Source organism: Brienomyrus brachyistius, chromosome 25 (assembly GCF_023856365.1).
Source record: "Brienomyrus brachyistius isolate T26 chromosome 25, BBRACH_0.4, whole genome shotgun sequence".
NCBI lineage: Eukaryota > Metazoa > Chordata > Actinopteri > Osteoglossiformes > Mormyridae > Brienomyrus > Brienomyrus brachyistius.
In genome coordinates, this window is record NC_064557.1 from 871,106 (window position 1) to 888,432 (window position 17,327).

At 43.5% G+C, this 17,327-nt stretch overlaps 1 protein-coding gene across 4 annotated transcripts in view; it reads right to left on the reverse strand.

Moving 5' to 3' along the window:
- The window catches only part of slit2 (slit homolog 2 (Drosophila)), a 120,592-nt gene that overhangs the window by 42,271 nt on the left and 60,994 nt on the right, over positions 1 to 17,327 (reverse strand). For all 4 annotated transcript variants that reach the window (XM_048995741.1, XM_048995744.1, XM_048995740.1 and 1 more), the window contains 5 exons: positions 10,522 to 10,593; positions 6,192 to 6,263; positions 4,581 to 4,652; positions 3,190 to 3,353; positions 2,392 to 2,524 (listed from right to left, as the gene is read on the reverse strand). In XM_048995741.1, the coding sequence (XP_048851698.1) occupies positions 2,392 to 2,524; positions 3,190 to 3,353; positions 4,581 to 4,652; positions 6,192 to 6,263; positions 10,522 to 10,593 (513 nt within the window). The remainder of the gene's footprint in view (positions 1 to 2,391; positions 2,525 to 3,189; positions 3,354 to 4,580; positions 4,653 to 6,191; positions 6,264 to 10,521; positions 10,594 to 17,327) is intronic.

The window sequence follows — 17,327 nt, forward strand, 5'->3', positions numbered from 1 at the left end:
CCCGGGACAGCTGCTGGAAGACCACCGCTCGCAAAGCCCAGCTGACATCGTCTCTCGGCAAGTTTGGTCATAAATCCTTGGCTTCAGCTGACAAACCAATTTCAAGATGACAGGGCATGTAAATGTGCTTTACAATGAAAAAACCCTATTCATTTGTTGTCGAACCATATGACTTAATGCAGGCCTGTAGCCAGAAATACATTTGGGGGGGGGGGGGAGGAACAGCCCACCAACCATACCAATAGGCCCCTTGCGGTAGATGGCCGACCAAGGGGTATGGTGGTCCCCCTGGGGGGATTTTGCTGGGGGGTTTCAATGCCCTCATTTTCCCACCAGGTTAGCAAACAAATTGAAACAAATTTTGGTGGGGAGGGCAAGTGTTCAAACACGTCATTTTACTACATGCCTAAGTGCCGATGACCACACGTATGAGTGAGAATCTCCCCCGAGCTTTCAGCTTTGGTATCAGCCTCCTGCCTCTGAAGTCAAAAGCACCATTCATAAAGTATGTCAGACTTCCACACTATCGACGGAAAGCATTAATAATGAACACATCAATAACAGGTCTGGGCGCTCGACATCAGGACATGATTAACAAGCAGATCTGATGGAGCATATCCGCTAGCATACAAACTAGGCTGCGGGCTAGCATACAAATTTGCAGAGGTTAAAAACCCTGCAGCGTACAAATTCATCCACACATCCAATAAATGGATCCGACGGGGATTTGCCAGCACTGCATGCATCATGCGATATCAAAGAGTAAACAAATAAGTGGTTTTTGGATGCGATTTTGGGCAAGCGATGTAAAAATAAACTGCAGACATATGTACTGCATAAACCCAGGAAACGGTGATGGGTGAAATGAGTCTAAAACGGGCAGCTGTGTGTGGGGCGAACTGAGAGTCCGACTCTACTCAACAGGAACCTAATAAAGTAACCAATAGGAAGCGGGCTATATTTTCCCATCACTCTGTAGAACGAAAACAATTTTTCACGTTAAAAGGTCAACATTTAACTGCTCATAGCGACTCGCAAAGAAAAAAAAATCTCTAGATGCATTAAACGGTCAACTTTTAACTGTTAAACCTGCCAGATTTCTCCGTGCCCTGTAACCTGTATCCACTGCACACACTTCAAACACTGCAGAAAATACTTTACTCAGCTTATAACACATCAAGGAATATTCTGCTCCATCTCTGCTATTCAATTTCTCCTCCACTATCCAATTTCTCCACATAGGAAAAAAAAAAAAAGTCCCATCTTTGAAATTAACCTTCGCCTCTGAAGCAAATCTCTGCATATCCCAGTATGTGCATCACTGGGCATTTTCATTTCACAGTGTTCAACTTTTACAGCTGTCATGAATACAATATCTTTAAATATGGTCCTTGAAATTACATAATTTGGAAACCACTTTGATTTTTAAAATTTTTTCCATAACATCTCTGAGCTGTGAGGATTATGGACTAAAGCAATAATAAAATCACAGAAATTAAGTAAAGAAAGCTAACGTCTTTCTATTTTAAGTTACGCCAACTTGGAGCAGGTTTAAAAAGATATTTTAAACCTTTTAAAAAATATATTATTTTGTGATGTGAAGCTCAACAAGAAGGAAAACATAGCATGTACAAAACATCAGCAAAATGATTACTTTGGGTGTTGAATCTCATTTCACGTGCTGCTAAAGTTGTTTCTGTTTGTTTTTATATTTACAAATGCCAAATGTGATTTTTCAGGAGGTAACTACATTATAATCACTGCAAGGATAATCGCTGGCGTCAAATGGCGTCACTCAATATTTGTCGCAAAACAATCATTTGTACCGTCAAGCACTTTCAAAGGCTACAGCTATTAAAGTCTTTTGTCTAAAATCTACTGGTAAACCCCCCAGTGCTGGGTACCCTAACCCAACCAATATTGCCACAAACTGCTACATAAAATGCGAGTATTATAAGAAAAAGCAGAATGCAGGATCTTCTCTCCATTTCCTTCTAGAGCCCCCCAGCTTGCTAATGGAATAAATACACTAGAATGCACTGCAGTAAACATACCGGACATTAAATCACTGGATATCTTTAAAGACGGCCGCCTGTTTGACACACAAGCATGTGGACATCGTTAAAAAAAAGGCCTTTCCGTTAATAACACATCTTTCAGTGTTCCAGCTAAATATATTTGCACGGTAGAATTATGATAAAATACCAAAGTCGTACCGAATGGAAGCAATTCACTGAACTCTTTTCATGTAGTGCTGTCATAACTCAACGCCAGATCATATAGGAGATCCCCCGCTTTTGAAGATTTCCTGTAAAACGCTTGTACCCACGTCACCGGCGGCAGCGAGACGCCGCGACCGGGCTGGAGACGAGGTGGGAGGTTAGGGCATACATTTCCGTGATGGTCTCCGGCAGGTTGGTGGGAATCTCCGTCAGGCCCTTGCCTCTGCAGTCCACGATGTTGTTGCTGCACATGCAGGAGTCCGGACACTGCAGGACGCTGCAGGACGAGGACAGCTGGTGACCTGGCAAAGAGGAGAGGGGACACGACTCAATGCCTCCAGCGTCTCCACGCCACTCTGCTCCTGCACCCTGGCCACAATTAACAGAGATATGATGGGGACCACAGCATCGGAAAGCAGACACCCAACAGGGGTGTAGAAACCAGGGGAGAAGGGGTAGACGTGCACCCCAATACTTAGTCTACCTTTATTTATCACACCCAAAACACAGACAACTGCATTTAAATTATTAAACTGTTCCCCTGCATAAAAAACTTGCTTCTGTGTCGTTAAAAGTCAATTATGAAGTAAGATCGGATAGTTCCTCAGCTTCCAGAAATTCATAATTATGCGTTCAGCTATTTCTTTTGTGCTACGGGTCTGTATTTGTGCACTTAATGTACCCCCCAGAATTAATAAAGATTATCTTATCTTATCTTGCTCCTGTCTGATAACACGGTATATTCCAAAAGTATGCACCTTTAATGGAGATTATCATAATTAACGGATTCCAAAATTAATTGGAAACCGCACATTGTCATAAGTGAATCTCTAATTAAATTCCTAAAGTTCCACAGCCCAAATAAGCAACATGTCTGCTAACGACCTCCCGCATCAAAGCGAAAAGTTAATCACATCAGAAAAACCGCTGTGAATACATCCCGGGGGGGGGGGGGGGGGGGGCTCACCTGTGCACACGAACTCCTTCTTCTGCACCTCGGCAACATTGTGGCCCCTCATGTGCGAGGGGCCCATGCACTGCGTGTAAAGGCCCAGACGGGGGCGCTGTCGCAGCCAGTCGGACAGCCAGGCAACCGTGCAGTCGCAGTTCAGGTTGTTGGAGTGCAGGCGGCTGGGGACACATAAAGGTAGCAGGTAGCGCGTGGGGATGATCATGTGTGGGTTGGGGGTGGAGCCAGGGGCAGGGGACACAATCCGGTAATGAGGAATCGATGCTTTAATCTTTTCTATAAATTCACCTCCGTCCCTCACAGCTCTGCTCGTTTCGGTGAAAGGCTCTGCAACATCGGCTAGGAATTAATTAAAAAACACAGAGCGCTTGTCACAAAAATCAATCCCGCCCGGCCCCCATCCCAGCCATATTGCTAATTTAGAGATTAAGCAAAAAATCTAATAAAAGCCCCTCAGTCAGCATCTCGGTCAGCTTGTGTTTCGGTCATTCCTCCAAATTCATATTCTGACGTCCAAAAACTGCGGGTGTTTTAAACACGCTAATAAATCCTTTAAATGAGTAGCGTGTAATTGATCCCGGGGAAGCGTGAGACGTGAAACCAAATCCTCGCTTTATTTTTTATTTATCTCCTTTGACTCTTTCTAATCGCAGGAAATTGCTTGGTCTTTATATCCATGGAAATCTATATCCAGTCCAATCCCCAAAATAATTCAGACAATGGTACTTTGGTGAGGTATTTCACCCCCCCCCTCATACCAGAAACCATCACAACATAAAGCCTCCCATCCAGAGAGCAGTAAAAGATTTTTTCATTACAAAAAAGGTCCCAGAAACTTATTAACTAAATTTTACTGTATTTCATCTTTTTTTCTCCTATACGGAGCGAAAGAGGAAACGCAATAACTTAAATCAAAATCTTGCCCTGTGTTTCTCTGTAGCGAGATAATGCCATTTTAAACCCTTTCAACTGATGAACTCGGTCCTGACCAAATCACCATAACAGACATCAGAAAGGGAGGATCTGGTCCAGAATGCTAATTTCACATTAGGGATATGAAGGAGTGTCGAGCCCTGAAAAGGTAATGTCTAATTATACAAACCCACCCTTACAGATGAGTACATATACATGGCAGACAATGCGAATGCATGGTACACAAGACCATGAATATTCATCCGAGTATGTTATTAAGTGCAAATATGATAAACGAGAATAGCGTGTTCTCGGGAATAATTAACCGGTGTCACGTCGGTTCCCTACGGAGGACAGGTTGGCTAAGAGAGTTCTGGTGTGCAATCCCCCCACCCCCCCTCCCCATTCCATTTTCATCTAGAAGAAAGAGTATAGAAGCAAATAAAGACAAAATAAGAACATTACATTAGACTTACAAGGTCCTGAGTTTGGGCATGTGGTTGAAACTGGCCACAGACAGGCGGGTAATGTTGTTGTTGTTAAGTGTGCTGTGAAATCATAAAGCAAAAAACAATGTCATTAGAGCAGAGACGTCAGCCAGAGCTTGTTCTGCAAATGTCCCTCCCTGAAATGAAATGCCACGCGACACACATACAGCCCGCTGTGCGCAAAATCAAATATGCGTTACGCGGTAGCTTTCCGTATTTTATTTTTTTTTCCATTGGAATTCAGAGGCTGGTCCCCTAGAGCAAAAGCCTGTGATGGAAACTGCTCTTGCGATCAGTGGGGTTGTTACTGTCGTAACGCGGGGCTGATGGGGGCAAAACGGAGAGACGGATGCAGGGAGCGACAGCACTCGTGTGTAATCCAGGACACCCCCCCCCCCCCCCCCCAAGCAGGTAAAGCCGAACAACAATTTTGCAACAGATGCATTTCTGCTGATGTGCTACATGTGGTTCCCAGGTACAGTGACAGCACCACCCTGTTGTGTCCTCATGAATACCGAAGCTTTGCAGTCCACCAGTCATCCCTCCAGTAAATGCTGCAGTGCCGCAGAGAGACCCTTTATGTCCTCTTAAAGCCCCGGGGGGTAATTAGTGCTTTGTCGTAAAGTCATCCGTCGCAGCCTTGTCTTAAATAACGGCCCATCCTAGCACGCTGCTATATTGTCGTCCACACTATCTAGTAGGATGGATTTACCGGGAAACGTAACGTTCACAGAGGGAGAAGTCTGGTCCCAGCAGAAAGGTGCCGAGGAATTAGCACTTACTCTCACAGCACTGGGATTTAAAACAGTCGCTTCCCTGTGGTTGCTGAGTAGATACGCACTATGAAGGGTAAATAAATACTGTATGATGCACTTAAGGGAACGAAGCGATCATCTCCGCGGCGCGTTTCTGCCGTCTCCCCGTCGCAGCATTAAACTTTCCTCGTCAGGATTTCACGGCACGTTAAAGATAAATAAATAAAACCCGTCTCGTGTGACGGGCTGTGACGGAGCATCAGGCGGACACGGACGCATTTAAACATGCGGAATCAATGGAAATAAAGGACAGAAGGATGAGCTAACAAGACAACGTTTAAAAAGGGAAAAATAACAAGAGTTATCCAGTATTTGAAAGGGAAAAGCTCAATTTTGCCTTACAGCACAAAGAAAAATCTGAAGAATATGTCCCACCAACACATTAAATAAATTAATTTTTATACATCAATCCTAAAGGTCTTTTTTTGTATAGTTAAACCCCAAAGCAGTACAGAACACTTTGGTTGGGGGGGGTGGGGAAATAACTTTTTCGGTAACTGAGTAACGCATTTTCCCGGAAGGCACAATCTAAGGAGATCGGAGAACCGAGAAAAACAGCCAAAGTAACATCAATCATGTCACCAGAAATAAAACAGGAACGAGTTTAACTGCCTGCACAGATTCTGGTAAAACTGCACCAACACGTGCTGAGTAAGCATCTCTCCCGTGCACATCTCTGGATAACTAAGCACTCCATGTGGTACCCGAGCATCGGCGCCACGGTAACCAGGGAGGCAGCATCGCGGGCGGAGGCTGCGAGCGGCGGTGACGGGGGGGTACTCACAGCACTTCCAGGTCGCGGAGAGCCCGGAACGCTCCATCCTCGATGCAGCCGATCTGGTTGTAATCCAGCTGCCTGTTAAAGAGATTAGGAGCATAAGGGAGGGTAGAGATGCGCTGGGGGGGGGGGGGGGGGGGGGGGGGGTGTAGCAAGCGTGGTGGAGCTTCCGGGGGGGCAGGGAGGAGTAGGGAGGGGTGGCGGGGGAGGGGTGTCCCAGAAGCCGGCCCACACAAACTGGATCCAGCTCCCAGATCATGCTATCCCAGCCCCGGTGAATCACCCCCCGGTGAATCCTCTCCGTGTCCCTGGCCAGCCAACGCGCTTCCTCTCCAAAAAGATCTCCAGCCCATAATATCCTCACCTTATATTAAACGCTGCCCGGGACGCCGGTTCATTACATCAAGGAAAGCGATCCATTTAAAGCTCTCGGCGTCATCTCCCGCTGAAACAATTTCATTAAGCTAAAGGACTGTAAATCACTTAATGTCACACGCATCCCCCTCAATGACCTGGCAGAATCCATTTATCAGGGGCAAGCAGCCGCATGTTAATTCTGCTGTCCTCGGCAGGACATGCGCTGCCTTCCCCGGTCCTTAAAGCCTTCCGAGATGTTCTCGGTAATTATTCTGCGGATCGACCGCCAGATTCGCGCGCCGGCCTTCCTGGACGATGCATCTCTCTCCCCACATACTTCAGCATCACAAGAAGACCATCTCTAATGCAAGCAGGAAAATTTACTACAGTTTGGTATGGAAATTTTGGACGTGGAGGAAATATCGTTCTTAATGACAGCGTTGGGCACGTTCACTGTGCAACTCAATTCTTATTTTTGATAGAGTTCAACGTGCCTGCACTCCCACATCACATTAATGATAGCAAATAAAATGCAATATAAAAAGGCAAAGCGGAAACAAGATAAAGACTGACCTTTGAAATGCCCGTGTTATTGATATTTAGATGCCTTATTATGATTAATCATGTCCACTCTTGAATCAAATACATGTAATCAGATTATCTCAACCTTTGAAATAAAATACAGCCTTTTTGTGCAGTTTTAGTTTAAGGTTTTTCTTCAAAACGAAGCATATGCACCAAATACCAAATCAGCATCATATTAAATGTATATGATGAATATATTTAAATACATAATACTAAAAACATGAAATAATGGGAAGCATCAACGAGAAGAAAATAATCAAGTAAATTCATCCAAAGGTTTTGAAAGAATCTGGAAGACTGAGAAATTATTACTCAACTGGAATGATGACATCACACTGAGTGCCAATAAATAATTAAGATGAAGAGTCAAAGGGTGCTTTTAATTCAGTGTCGAAAAAAAAGGCATTTTGAACAATGAACTAAAGTATTTCACATTTAAATATCACTACTTTCAGTTAAAGTAGCTTTGAAGGCAATGATAGTGATCAATGGCGTAGAAGAGAGTTTGGTATCAGGGTCGCAACACAATCTTTTAAAGGGAAAAGGTCTATTTATTGGGGAGGGGATGGACCCCCCCCCCCATTTCTACACCCCTAATAATGATATTGTACAATTATATACTTCTACGAAAACACGGAGACACCTATTCAGTCTTTCCTAATTAAATGAAATATACCGAAATTCTCACACACCTTCAGTTTCACTGAAAATGGTATCTTTTTTCAATTTATCGCCTCCTTCAGCTGGAGGTTCACGATTTCTAAATTCCGCCACCGCAGCACGAGTCAGCAGAATGTGTCTAATGTCCCGCGCTTAAAAGTGTAATTCAAAAGATTAACTTCCAGAATAATTTAGATAATTGCCCCTTTATTTTCCTGTCATAAACTACATCCACTCTAGGTTGCGCTTAAGCGTCCGATCAATTCATCAGGGGGCCACAAAGTACCACAATAGCACTAACTGTTCCCCTGACACAACACAAAAGAGAAATTGTTTAACGTCAAATTGAAAAAGGGGGGGGGGGAAATCTTTTAATATCACCTAATTTGCTTAATGCAGTCTGCAGCTTAATTTAGAGAAGCAGTACTAAACGCTTTTGTCCATATCTCATTACCCTCTGCTGTCAACGTATAAATCACTACCATCTCCGGCACCCTAAATCATCTTGCTAGCCTTATTTAAGGGAGCTGCCTTCTCAGGGATCTTTAGCCGCCCTGTCCGAGATTAAATAAGGAATCTCCCATCCGGCGGCACTGAGACGAGCTCCTCCTCTTCTCTCCAGGAGATTTCTCCAACACAAAGAGACAGACCGCCTTTTATCTCAGGTGTTTTGTGCGCTGGAAAACGTTTAAGAGGATTACACCGCTCGCATCTTCTTCCCTGTGTCCGTGCGCCGCTTCTCCCGCCCCGATAAGCTGTCCCAGAGCCGGACGGGGTATCCCGAACAAGGCGCCCCCCCTCCTTGGAATTGCATCCTTAATCTGCTCCCGGACACCCAATCCCCTTGGAGAACTGACTAATCTAAGATTACCTGACACGAATCGCAGCGGTGGCCCGTTTCGGGAAGCATATTGGCGTAGCGAAGATCGTGTCTCACTACTGTGTCTTATGTTATAACCGACACGCTCGTATGACCCTGGAAATGTACACGGACCCTGTAGCTCTTAGCACTAATAATAAGGCAGGAGATTCAAGGAGGGTTCAGTGGGAGACCTATAGCCTCACGTCCCCAAGCTTTGGGGCTAGATTTCTTCCTCTAAGTTCGCAAGTTTGCGTTTCTAGCAGGATCCGCTGGGGACTCCCGCTTTGCTCCCACTGTCCAAAAACATGCGTTGAGGTCAATCGGGGTCTCTAAATTGCCCAACAACGAACTTGCTTCTAGTTGAAGGTGTTCCCTGCCTCGAGCTCTGTGCTTATTGGGATCGCTGATATCCGGTACTGGAGAAGCAGTTACACATAAATATATATACTAGTCATAAACTCAAAGCAGCATATTCTGCAAAGAAATCACTTTCCGAATCAGTAAATTGGAATTGTGGGGGGAGAATGATGTGATACATAAATGATTATGCGTCACATTCAAACAATAAAATGCAGAATTTTAAAACAGCCTGCAATGTCTTTATTATGCATTACATTGCCGCAACCAAAACCAAATAATGGTTCTCACTGAAGCCTGTCAGATATGTTACATAAAATCAATAGTATACTTTCGCCCACATTTCCGTGATGGCTTTGAATATATCGTTAGTTGCAGAGCTTAAATATTATTGTTTTAGCGGTTATTTAAATAACAGCTACTTAAAAGTGGTGTTTTGGTCATTCTTATTTACCATAATATTTGTTTTATTTTATTTCTTGGCTTTCAACTGAGCGTATCACAAGAGGTCTCTGCGTGGAGATAAACCCATGGCAAATCGGTAGGATTTAAACCACAGGGGAGAATCTGCCTCCTCACCTGTAGACACCGTTCTCTGGGCTCCAAGCGGGAAAAAAAAACTGGCTTAGAGTCACAGGACTGGCTTTTGTAAGCAAATACATTTTTCCCCTTTAATCCCCTTTCCAATCACTGTGACACACTGAGGTGTATTGAAAACCTGAGGCTCCACACTTTCGCGTATCTCAGACAGGAAATTGGCCGTCTCCCAAATTCGGCGGCAATGCAATACACCGCGGATTTCCAATAAGACGAGCCGAAGACCCTGCTGCCTGCTTCCCTGCCGAAATCGAACCGCCCGTCCACCTTGACGACGGCGCCACGCGCCACTCGCCGCGCATGAGCGCCGAAAATCAGCGGGGGGGGGGGAGAGACGCGGCATGATCTGACCATTAAACGCACACGGCTGCCGCTGCAAGGAAGGCAGCTCTCTGCTAGATTCGAGGCGAGCCAATCTGAGAGCCGCAAAAGGCCCATATGCGCACAAAAATATTTACTCTATGAACGCTACACATCTGCAGAGCCATCTACGAGGATGCTGAGCGACAGAAAGCTTTCCAAGACAACCTGAAGTACCCAGTCATTTAGCTACAGTGTTATTCACCTATTGTGATTTCAGACTCTATTTTAGCATTACGAGGCCGTACTCATGGCATTGCTAATAGCTGCCCAAGAAAATATACACAGCAGTTTGCATTTTGTTATTTGAATGTGACACGACAATAAAAGTAGAGAAAGGCTGGCAGTGTGGGTAATTTATTTATCTTTTTCCAACAATCAACGGTAACGTGTAATCGGCAGTCACATGCGTAATATTTTATTGAGACCGTAAAAAAGTTCAATGCCTGTCAGTATGTTGCCCTTAAACACAAAAAGGGCCTTTTTGCAAGGAAGTATGAGTATAGCCTTCTGGAACACACTGCTTACAGAAAGGAATAAAGGTGAGAGAAGACTTACAGGTTCTTTATTTCCACCGCACCCCTGAACGCCTTCCTGGGAACGCCTTGAATCTGGTTCTCGCTCAGATCCCTGCGAAAAGAGAAGAGGATTAAAACAGAAGCGTTGGCATGTCCGATTTCCACGCGAAGGCCCGCCGGTCTTTTCCCATCCAGGTGCTCCATGACAACACTGTGGAAACATGGCCGCTCAGAGCCCCAGGCAATAAATTTGTAGGGGGGGGGGGGGGGGGGTTACCATGATTTAATTTTACAGGCACTTTAAGTAATCTGGCAAATAGAATATGACTGCACTGGACTTCACAATAAATCTCCCGACTTCAGAATGAAATAGGAGCCTTCACCTGCTGTTATAGCAACTTGATTTAAGGCGAGAGCACAGGCGTGCGAATTTCAGGTAGAACCAGAGACGTAAAAAGCGACGCTAAGATACGTGTAACGTGTTCCTGTAAGAAGAACATATAATGAGTGGACTGATAAAGCTGACATGCATCTGTCATCTTGTAGATGGTCATAAGTAGGGTCATGGGGGCTGTAATATCATCAACGTTAAATTAAACGAAGCTTCATTCACTATTTGTACAAATAGATTGGAATCTTTTCAGGTTTCTAAACTTGCTCTTCTTTTCAAGATGTGACTACCCCACCAATGGTGAGATCTGAACCAGCAACCCTCCGATACCAGGCACAGAGGGATAACCCGCTATGCATATATAAGGTGTGATGTTTTAAAAAACCTATACCAACATGGAGTAGAATACCCATCGAGTTCTGTAAACGTGCAACCCTCATAGATCGAAATGGATGGAATCTGCATAAAGACAAAATTATGAAAGAATCAGTGAAGCGATAATGGAATGTGGAGAGAGAAGAAGCTGCTGGTTAGAGGTACGTCTCCAGGAAGGGCACCTGCCTCATTGTCTCCCCGCAGGCCCTAATAATCTCATCTTTGTCCACGGGATTTTATCGGGCTGCGTCAATGCCCCCACCCACTCTCCCATTCTGCATTCTGACCACACCAATCACTCAAGCCCTTTCACCCGGTAATTACTAATCAGTTAATTCCTAGTGCTTGGGAGCGAGTTCTCGGAATTCCGGGACAAATCCTCATTGTGCCTGTCGTCCGGTGAGCCTAAGCTGTACCCCACGATAAACCCAACTTAAGTTTAGAATACGCTAAGAAGGAAACATTTGTAAATTAGGCACTGGAATTCTCTCGAAAAAAAATTAAACGAGAATATGGCTACATACTGTATAATTCCTTTTCAAGGTGCAACAATGAAGGACAATCATTCCAGGCAGTGCCAGGATAACTGCAATACCCCTAATCTATAAAAGGAGCAAGTTTTAACTGATTCCTCCCCCCATTAGAATTCTGCACTGCTGTCACTAAGAAACAGCATCAGACAATAACTTTTTTTTTGTTTTTAACACACCTTGCAATTTAACAGTGACACAATCTTCCGATTTCTGAGATATTTCCTCTCGGAGGTGAAAAGACAGAGGCGAAAAGTCAAGGTTTGGATCGAAACCAGCTGGCCTAAGCAATTCTCATGTTGATGTCCCCCCCCCGAGATTTCTCGCAAGACGGCACAGTTGTAACCTTGTCTTCTTCAATAATTGTGTCTCATATCAAGGGACAGGGTTTATTGGCTACAATGTACAGAAGTACAGTACGCATGATATGATTGATTGTTCTGGAACGGAGGGATATTTTAATTTGCTCTGGCTTTTTCCAGAGAACGGGCAAAAGATCAATGATTACTGTCCTTGAACTGGCAGTCACTAGACGCCATTTTAACCTTCCACCTGGGCCAGTGGAACATCTGACAAAGACCGAATCAATGCCGCTTTACTGCCATAAAACCAGCACCTAGCATAAGCACCAAATCTTTGATGACAGTGAAGCGAAATAAAACACTGTAACCCTGATTCGTGCAGAGGATTAAATAAACTGAAAACTGGCACAAACGAATTTGGAAACATTAATGGAGTTGAGATAATCATCCCCACAACAATGCAAGCTAATTAATCACAATAATAATCATAGCAAAGGGTTCCAAATGGCACTCGACAACTTTCCACATTATGTTCACATAGTTTCAGCTTTAGAAACAGCTTTGTGTCTAACACTTTATTTTTGCGTTGTATCCAGATATACAAAGCTTTTATTTTTAGGAAATAAGCATGTTTATTGTAACACTTCTTTGAGCTAACTAATTAATTTGATAACAACAAAGATAAACGGATGATAGCTGACAGAAAAATTGACATCCGTAACACCCACCGTTAAAGTAAAATGATACAGAATAGATACAGAATATTGACTAACAACTGACATTTTAGTCAAATCCTTGTTTCTGAAAGTGGCCTCTTCAGAGGACCCTACTATAGCTAAATTAGGGGGTGGCATGTTGAATTGGTCAAAGCATCTCCCTAGTGGCTTGTCGTGTATCATCTATTTCCCCCCGCAGAGCGTGGTCAGTAGAACGTGCCTGTTTGTACTTAGCATAGCCAGACAGAGACGGCTTTAAAAACCACACCATTCAGTCCGAAAAGCACACGGAGTGGGCGACAAAGGCAACTTTGTTTTAATTACGGAAGCGTATTATTTCCAATCAACGGGTCGTTGGGGGCTCTCTAGTGCGTGCAGCGTAAATAGGAAAAGAAAAAAAAATTAAAAAGCAACACACAGTTTAAGGTTTATTGATCAGAAATATCATGCCTCATAACTATGGACAGTCGCTGGGCTAAGAATGTCTAACCTACGGACAACTCTAACGAAAGGACAGCCATACAGCCTATCCATCCATCCATCCATCCATCCATCGTCTGCCGCTTATCTATAGTTGGGTTGCAGTCCAAGCAAGGATGCCCAGACCTCCCTCTCACCAGAAAATGGATTACAGACCGCCGTAAACACAGACTGCTGTAAAACCTATTATATAAAAAATTCAGGGTACAATGGTTCGTAATAATAAACGCACGCTCTGCTTTGTGATATTCTTGAAAACATCGCGCGGCTTCAACGGTTTGTCAGGTCGAGGTACGATGCAGTACCGCACATAGTTACTTTCATTATTATCATTGTTATGTATTGTATTATAACTTATCCGACTTAGGCCTATCTGCAAATTTGACTTAATGACAGACCTACGGAATGGTTCTTGTTTACAACTTGGCGGACCTGTATAACGGCGGAACTAAGTTATATTATAATCTGGAGAGCCATGTGAATGAATCACTGTTGACTAATATTGCATTATGTAAAACAACTGAATTTGTGATTCTGTTAATTGAATATCTATAACAAAACATCTTAGCTGCACTTATAGGCCGAGAGCCCGAATCTGTTGAGTAAGCAGGATGCTTGCAGATGTCTTCCTAATTTGTTATCTAAAGTGAGAGTTTCGCTCATTTTGAGTGTATAAATGTTCCCAGTCCCTGCAGTAATCTGGCCCGAATCCACGCTGATCAAAGCAGATTTTTAAGCGAGTCTGCTTCACAATATCGTCTGACGTATATTAACACACATAATTTGCGATTGATTACATGACCCGCACATGTCTTCAAGCATATATTTTATGAGACTTGTTATTATTAATCAATGCCTTAATTAAGAAGAGAGCACAGTGTTGCTCATGTCGTGAGATGAATTCAGTGTTTCTTACAGGATTGGGACTGAATCCATTTTTGAAACTACATGATGTACAGCAATAATTATTGTTCATTTCCCTGATGCTAATGTAACAAGCAGTGAGCCATCTTTCATGGTAAATCTCGACAAACGTTAAGCCTGCTGATATTATAAGCGAAGTCTCCTCTAATTAGCTATCCATATATGTCACAGCTAACGCGAAATGTTTACGCAATAAGGGGCCTAACATTTACATTCCGTCCAAAAAAACACCGCAAATGCCAAACATTTTCCGGCCTCGGAGTTGTCGTCCTCATTAAAGTGCTTTTTCCCATGTATTTTTGCCCACGTCGCCCTAAATAATTAATGCCCTAAGAAGGCCTTCCGCACACACAGAATTTACAGACGAGGAAGTGGCCACTTTGGATTCTATTCATTTCAGCCGACATGAAAAGACGAGACCACCATCGAGAAACGGGGAGAGAAGAATGGGCCGCAGCCAAGAAACCGGAGGGGTGGGGGAATGAAAGGGGTAGCTGGGGAAGGCAGGGGGCTTACTGCCCCGTGTGCTGGGTGGCGTTCATGCAATCGCGCACATTACAGAACAGCATCAACTGCAGGTCTCCTTGAGTCCCCCGGCCGGGGCAGGAGAGATTTGATGGTGGGGGAGATACAGCTGCACTCCCTACCCTATTCTCCCGCCCCCCCAACCGCAGCGGAATAGAATGGGCTGGCCCCCGCAAGCCCAACAAGGCACCCCTATTCCAGATGCTTACTTGCGAATGTCGCTAATGCCATTTAAGAGTAATTCAGAGAGGAAAATGAAGGCCCTTGATTGGATGCTAGTCTGTCTGAATTTCTAGTGAATATACTGCATGCTGCAGGTGTCGCCCAGAGCCAGATGCAGCATGAACGCAGATTATTATGCTGCATACATAATACCACATATGTTATCGTTAACATGTAATTCATATTTTATTTGTACTGACTGGAGTTTTATTTCAATTCTCTGTTTAATTTGACGTATATTTTGTCTGTTTTGACAGGGCTTTGTTTCATGAAATAATGACACTTTTCCTTTTTTATCGTAAGCTGTCGGTTGTCGTAACATGGATATATTATTTGTGAAAAACTTTTTTTCCTTCAGTAAATTGTATTAGTTGAATCGCAGGGTGACTGAAATATATACATATATACAAGTTTGTGTGTGTGTATATATATATATACATATACATATATATGTTCTAGCACTGGAAGGGTTTGTCAAAATGAATTTGTTTTTGGTTACTGTAGTTGTTTTGCGTTTTAGGATGTACTGCATGAACAGAGTAAGTTTGTTTTTTGATCGCACTGCACAATATTTACAGTGAATTTTGTTTAAACGAATCACATTGCTAATTGCAAAATTTATTGTGTGATTAATCAACTAATTCACTAATTGATTAATAATTTACTTATACGTCCATGACAGCAACAACAAACAACAGATAACAATAATAATAATAATAATAATAATAATAATAATAATAATAATAATAATAGTAATAATAATGCTACGCTGACGCAATTAAATACTTCAGCACCTCATGAAAGACAAATCTGTGGCCTGGACAAAATAATTTGTAATTTTATGGAAACCTTCACAGTGTTTCTACAAAACTATCCTTCTTGGCCAACCTTAGCACTACCAACTGTTATTATAATATCTTAACATGTAAAATTACAGAAAAAAGACGGGAATCTTAGCAAAAATAATGTCTTTTCCGTACGAAAGTGCAGCAGACAGCTTTCATTTTATGGCTTTCCAGCCGCGTTAGCTGTTTCTAATTTCGGCACCAAACTGCCAAAATTGGCAGCTTCTCACTCAGCTGCGGAAATCGAAGTGGAAGGTATTCCGGAATAAATTCTTACAGCCTAATTTGAAATGAAACTTTGCGGTCTGGAGACCTGCGCAAGGCTGGTGAGGGATTCATTTTAAGTGCTAAATTCGTACCGTTTCAGTGACCGCTACAGGTTGGGTCTCTAACAGCCCTAACGCGTCAATGAGGTAAACGGAAGGAAATGCGCGATTCCTTCGAGGGTTGCACGAAGTCTGTTGCTTTCCTTGCGCATTTTTACTGACATTTGATTGCGCCAATCACAGTAAGAACGTGCTAACTCAGTGGCCTTAATTTTTACTGGCGCGTTCCCCATCTGAAAAAGCTGTCACAACCGCTGATGTGTATTAATGTAGACCGGCCTTCTGCAGCTCCAGGCTATACGATGTCAATGGAGAGAGAGAGGAACAAGCTTTCCACGTGAACCTTAGATAACAGCATCTGCCTGCTCTCAATCTCACAGGAGCTCCCCTGACATCTTATCTAGAGATGACTTTGAAACGGGGGAAAAAAAGAGACAGACGACATCAAGGACATTTCCTCTCGGAATTACTGCTGAATGTAGAAATGTGCCTTTCTTTGATAAATTTTAAATGATCCATTTCAAGCCTAATTGTATAGTGAAAGGGTCACAAGCTACAGTAATAATCTGCTTTAATGGCTGTCAGTCGTCGTGGAAATTTGATAAGTATCGGGAAATGGACCACCAGTATCCACCTAATTCTAGACAAGGAAGAAATCTTGTATGGGATATGACTGGAATTTTCGTTCAAAATGAGAAACGGCAAAGATGTTACGGAAATGACGTTTTAATTCTGACACAACAGACTCCTGTTAGCAATCACTTTACATGAACTCATCTGGCAGAAGTTGTTGCCCAGAGCTCAGCTAGTCCCCTGGGGGCAGCTGAAGGCCTGGCTCATGGGCCCGATGGTGACATCACTCTACTGGCCATAGGATTTGAACCAGCGACCTTCCAGGCAAGGGCACAGAGTTGAACCCACAAACCTTCACACCTCCCCCGCTCAATCACTTGAGAATAACGCTAAACCAATAGGTACCCCTGGAGATTTTAGTGTGAATTAACGTGATTGGTGTGGTGCCACCAAGTGATGGCGCAGGGGAATGCAGGTGCTCAGAGCCTGAGGGTTATACTGACACGCCTTAAGGAATCCTTCTTAAGCCCTGATGGTACAGAGCCCTGATAAGGGGAGAGTCATTTAACTTTAACCAGATCTGTGTGCGCACACGCGAAATCCACAAAGCCGACGGAGACAAGGAAATGCTACACAA